The 6,000-nt window shown below is 50.0% G+C and overlaps 1 protein-coding gene across 2 annotated transcripts in view; it reads right to left on the reverse strand.

Annotated features, from left to right (window-relative positions):
* The window catches only part of ACOX2 (acyl-CoA oxidase 2), a 35,619-nt gene extending 33,090 nt beyond the window's left edge, over positions 1 to 2,529 (reverse strand). Inside the window, exons 1-2 of one of the 2 annotated variants that reach the window (XM_060022781.1) lie at positions 2,465 to 2,529; positions 273 to 455 (exon numbers count right to left, since the gene is read on the reverse strand). In XM_060022781.1, coding sequence (XP_059878764.1) covers positions 273 to 432 — 160 coding nt within the window. In that variant the 5' untranslated portion in view covers positions 433 to 455; positions 2,465 to 2,529. Of the gene's footprint in view, positions 1 to 272; positions 596 to 2,464 lie in introns of those variants that run through there. The other variant, XM_060022782.1, reaches the window with a different exon arrangement.
* Positions 2,530 to 6,000: the final 3,471 nt, after the last annotated feature.

Consider the following 6,000-nt stretch of genomic DNA (forward strand, 5'->3'; position numbering starts at 1 on the left):
AGTGACATGCCCAAGGTTACAAAGCTATGCAGTGGAAGAATAAGGACTCTATCCAGGTCTTCTGCTGCCTAGGACTCTTCTGTCCCTCAGAGGGGCTCAGGAAATATTGACACGTTAAAGATGCCTTCATAGTCCAAAAGAATGAATCTCTAATAGTGGAATTTTGAGAGCAGAGTTTGTTATTTGAAGGTGGGACTGCTATTGAGGGACTGTTCTTCCAAGAAAAGCGTACGGACACGAAGCAGATGCTGCATTCCCCAGCCTCCTCTTACCGACTTCCCTCCGGAGCGCAGTGTTCTGGGCCCCTCCGTCAAGGATGTTGGTGAGCTCTTCCACGCAGAAGGACTGCATGTGCCGCTCGCTCTCTATGTCAGGGTGCACTTGCCTGCTCCAGGTGTCCCCGATTGACACTCGGTGCACTGGACTGCCCATCCTAGCCCGGGTCTGCCTGGTGTCTGAGAAGAGAGACTTGTGGCCTGGGTGCTCTGAGCCTTGGGCTGTGCTTAACCTGTGTGCAGGAGGAACTGCCCAGGGCTGAGTGTCAGCTGAGGCCTGCTTTGGGGGAAAGCAACCTCCCTTAAATGCTCGTGTGCCACTCCACCCCCGCGCTCTCCCCTGTGGCCCTTGGCTGTGTACCAGGCACTGTCCAGGACTGTATGCAGTAACTGCTCAGTAAACAGTAGTTCAGTGCGTTCTAGCCAAGATTTGGACAGGGTCTGATTGCCTGGGGGAAATTCTCACATAAAGTCAATGAAGGTCACGTACGAAGAAATTCATGTTAGAGAGGTTAAGTGCATGGCCTCTAGCTGCACAGCTACTGCTGGCCAGGAGTTGGACCGGGTCCGACCACAGAACTCATGCTCTGTCCATGCTACAGCCGTACCTGGGGGGCTAAGTCCCAGGCTCGTTTGGCCCATTTCCGTGAGCCTTGAGGGGTACTGCGGAGCTGAGGGGAGGAAGCTTGCCCCTTGCCTGTGCCACGTTCCCCCGGGACCCCTGTGTGTCCTCCACAGCCACGGTGGGCCCTGCGTCCTTCACAGCAAACCCTCAGCCTCTCAGAGCCCCTGTTTCCCCACAGCCCGGCGACCAGCAGGTATAGTCCTTTCTACTTCTCGAGTCTCTCAGATCCATTTGTTCCATCCATTCCCTTGGCTACCACCTCGGCCACCTTCGTCGCTCGCCTGGCCTCGGTGCCTCTCATCTGCTCTTTAGGGTGAGCTCCTAAACTGCGGTCACGTTGTTGACCTCGTACCCTGCTGGGAGTCTGGTGCTTGGGGCCGGCTGTTTGTTGTATGGAGTCCGTGCCCTCTGCCATCTCACCGCCTCTCGCCCCTTGCCCCGTATCCACCCACTCCGCCTACCCAGGCCTCCTCTCCCTCTCCTCCTGCCCTCTGCCCCCGCTGTTTCCCCTGGTGTTCCTAGTGAGCCCCAGCCTCCAGGGCCACCTCCTCTAAGAAGCCTTCCCTATGGCAGTGCCCCCTGGGAGAACCGAGCAGCCCTTCGGTGCCCCCACTGGGTGCTATTAGAGTGGACAATAGGAGCAATTCCTCATTCAGTCGAATGTCCCTGTCCCAAGGCAGTGAGTGCCTGGGGAGGCCAGCTCTGCTTTTGTGGGGTCCCAGGAGCCTGCAGGTGGCCACTATTTTGATTCCTGTTCTTCTCCACCACAACCCTGCAGAAACACTGCTGTCGTTACAAGTATTTTATAGAGAGGACAGGAGCCTCGGGAAGAGAGGAGACTTTGTAAGGTCACGCAGCCACACGTACGATAGCACATGGGATTCATCCACAGGCTTACAAACCGACACCCCTAAGTGGGCAACAGGGCTGTGGGATGCTGACAAAGGGCCTGGCACATTCAAGGAGCGCCCCCGTCAGCTGCCCCCTGGATCCCTGCAAGGCCTTCTAGCCTGTCTCCTCTCTCCCTGCGTCTTCCTCCTGCGCTCTAACTGCCGCTGCGTCCTTGCTGTGCTCCAACACCCAGGCCTCGCCCCTCACCCTCCAGCCTCTAGAGGCCAGGGCTGTGTGCTCTGCCTGGAACACTCCTTCCCCGATGTGCCCCTGGCTCCCTCACTACCTCTGCAAGTCCTTCATCAGTGCCACCTTCTCAGTGAGGCCCACCTGACCACCCTCTTTAGAATCCCGAGCCCCTTCCCCCAGCATTCCCAGTCTCCCTCACTCTGCTCTTTTCACTTATCGTAACATAATTTGCTCCTTTGCTATGTTTTTGTTTATTGCTGTCTCTACCTACTTAAAGGAAATTCCAAGAGGGCCAGGATCTTTGTCACATTCGTGCTGTGGCTCTCACACTTAGCACAGGGCCCGGCTCACAGGTGGCGTCTAGGAAATAGGGGTCGACTGGAAGAAGGCAGCTCTCAGAGTCAGTAGGAGTTGCGGGGAGGGTGCAGCCCTCAGGAGCCTCCCAGTCCCTCCCGGGCCCTATGGCCCGGTTCACCCGACTCACCTCCGTCCTGTGTCTGCACAGTCGGCCTGGCCTGGCCTCTAGCTGCAGGCCTAGGCCTCTCACGGGTGGCCCGGCCCCTTTCTCCTCCCCTGGAGGGGCGCGGCCTGGCAGGCCCTCGGCTCCCAGCTCTCCCTGGTTGAGCTCATTGCGAGTACTCTCCTGTCCCCCTGCCTCCCTCTGGTGGTTGTGACCGCGCTGTGCCTGGTCGGGGGCTACCCTGGGAGATTGCTAGGAGGGTGTGAAGCAGGATAGATAGCTCAGCACGAGGCTGGCTGGGCAGCTTAGTGAGTGCCAGCTACCGAGCCTCTGTCTCTCCCTTTCTCTCCCTGCCTATCCGACCCGCCTCCCAGAGCCTGTGCTGGTCAGATGCACACACATTCACTCTGCAGAAAGAAACACCACAGGCCTCTACCCGGAGTCCAGAGACCTGGGTTCAAATCCTGGAGGTATGACTCTGAGTTACCTCCCCTCTCTAAGCTTCCCTTGCCTTAACTATAACTCACAGGGTATGAAGGAAAGCTCTTGATAAACTGTAAAGCCCCAAGCATTTGTAACTTGAGAGTATTACTGTTTTCTTAGCTCCCCATGAGAGAATTTCTTAATTCCCAGGAGTGATGTTTAATGGTAGAATTTCCCGCTCTGTGTGGCAGGGTGCTGGTGAGAGTTCTGTGGGCAGGTGTGTGAGGGTTTGGGTCGCACAGGATGCACTGATTTGGTTACGCGTCAATATTTATTTTTGAATGTCCACAGTGATCTAAGCACTGGGGCACAGCAGGAAGCCCAAACCACAGAAAACAAAGCTATACTAGTCCCCTGCCCTTGGGAACCTTCCAGGCTGGGGTCAGGGGGGCTGCTGGAGAGACAGATCATCACAGTAGGAATGGGCAGGAAAACCTAGCGGGATACTCACAGCCACTTCTAATGAACTTAGAACTTTTTTGAACTTAAAACCTTCTTGCCCTCTCTTCCTGCTACCGAAGTCCCCAGGGCCTTCCCGCTTTACCTGTCCAGCTCCTGTGTCTTTTCGTCTCACTACAATGTCACACTCTTTTGGGAAGTCACCCCAGTCTGGATTAGAAGCTCCTGGCCTTGCCTTCTTAGCTCCAAACTTTTGCACTTTATGGTATAATAAAATGTATAGATTTGGTCTTTGTCCCTGGTTCCTGGCACAGAGCTTCTAAAAAAATCCTTGTAATCTGCTGAGTGATAAGACTGTCTTTTTTGTCTGTGACTGGGGGCCCACACATAGTTTCGAGTTGGGGGCTTGTTGCCAGGAAGACCAAGCCTTAATTCGAGGGTTGGAACTTTCAGTTCTCCCCCCCTCCCCCTCCCCCAGCCTCCGGAGAAGGAGAGATGCTGGAGATTGAGTTAATCACCAATGGTCAATGATTTAATCAATTATACCTACATAATGAAGCCTCGATAAAAATCCCTAAACAGTGGGGTTTGGGGAGCTTCTGAGTTGGTGAACACATAGAGGTGCTGGGAGGGTGGCCTGCCAGCCATATCTTGTCCTATGCATCCCTCCCAATAGCTGTTCCTGAGTTGTGTCCTTTCTAATAAACCGGCAAATGCAAGTGAAGTGCTTCCCTGACTTCTGTGAGTCATTCTGGCAAATTATTGAAGCTGGGGCGGGGGTTATGGGAACCCCTGAATTTATAGCTGGTAGGTCAGAAGTACTGAGATTTGCAATTGTTGTCTGAAGTTGGGGGAGTCTTGTAGGACTGAGCCCTAAACCTGTGGGGATCTGCACTAACTCCAAGACTTAGTGTCAGAATTGAATGTGGGACATCCAGTGTTGGGGAATCAGAGAATTGCTTGTTTCTGGAGTGGGAAGACTACACGTTTGGTGTCACAAGTGGTGGTAGAAAGAGACAACACACCCTTGGTATGCCCACAACAGTGGTGGCTATTTTTTTCTTTAATTATTGGTTTTTGTCTAAATCACCGGTGAAAGCAAGAACTGTGTTGTTCTTGGTCACCAATGCGGTCCCAGCCCCAGCCCCAGCCTAGGGCCTGGCCCGGGGTAGGTGCTCAGCAAGTATTTGGTGGATGAATGAATAAACAAAGGTTGGCAGGAGCCATCAGGATTCTCTATCCCAAGGGCGTGGCCATGCTTGGGGAAGGACTGTGGAATTTTGGCACTTTTTTTTTTTATTTGGTATTGACTCTTTTCTGCTTGAATTTTTTCCCTTTATTTATTTACTGTTTTAATTGAAGTATAGTTGATTTACAATGTTGTGTTAGTTTCAGGTTACAGCAAAGTGATTCAGTTATACATATATATGTATGTGTGTGTGTGTGTGTGTATATATATATAAATCTATTCTTTTTCAGATTCTTTTCCGTTATAGATTATTAAAAATATTGAATATAGTTCCCTGTGCTATACAGTAAACACTTGTTGGTTATCTATTTAATATATAGTAGTGTGTTTATGTTAATCCCATACTCCTAATTTATCCCTCCCCCTCTTTCCCCTTTGGTAACCATAAGTTTGTCTTCTATGTGTGTGAGTCTATTTCTGTTTTGTAAATAAGTTCATTTGTATCTTTTTTTTTTTTTTTTTAGTTTCCACATATAAGTGATATCATGATATTTGTCTTTCTCTTTCTGACTTACTTCACTTAGTATGATAATCTCTAGGTCCATCCATGTTGCTGCAAATGGCATTATTTCATTACTTTTTAAGGCTGAGTAATATTCCATTGTATATATGTACCACACCCTCTTTATCCACTCATCTGGGAAGGGACATTTAGGTTGCTTCCATGTCTTGGCTATTGTAAATAGTGCTGCTGTGAACACTGGGGTGCATGTATCTTTTCAAATTACAGTTTTCTCCGGATATATGCCCAGGAGTGGGATTGCGGGATCATATGGTAACTCTGTTTTTAGTTTTTTAAGGAACCTCCAGACTGTTCTCCATGTGGCTGCACCAATTTACATTCCCACCAACAGTGTAAGAAGGTTCCTTTTTCTCCACACCCTCTCCAGCGTTTATTATTTGTAGTCTTTTTGATGATGGCCATTCTGACTAGCATGAGGTGGTACCTCATTGTGGTTTTGGTTTGCATTTCCTTAATAATTAGCAATGTCAAGCATGTTTTCCAGTGCCTGTTGGCCATCTGTATCCCTTTTTTGGAGAAATGTGTATTTAGGTCTTCTGCCCACATTTTGATTGGGTTGTTTGTTTTTTCGACATTGAGTTGTATGAGCTGTTTGTTTATTTTGGAAATTAATCCCTTGTTGGTTGCATTGTTTGCAAATATTTTCTCCCATTCCATAGGTTGTCTTTCAGTTTTGTTTATGGTCTCCTTTGCTGTGCAAAAGCTTTAAGTTTAATTAGGTCCTATTTGTTTATGACACTTTTTTAAAAGGTGAGGGTTGGTGTGTGTGTGTGTGCGCACATGCACATGTCCACCCTGTTTGTACTTACTTGCATGCCCCGACCTGATACCCAGTCCTCTAATCTCAAAGCTGGATTCCTCTGGGACTAAAAAGGCTGTATACCCAGCTACGTTTCCAAAGTGATC

This window comes from Delphinus delphis, chromosome 10 (genome assembly GCF_949987515.2).
Source record: "Delphinus delphis chromosome 10, mDelDel1.2, whole genome shotgun sequence".
NCBI classification, from domain to species: Eukaryota; Metazoa; Chordata; class Mammalia; order Artiodactyla; family Delphinidae; genus Delphinus; species Delphinus delphis.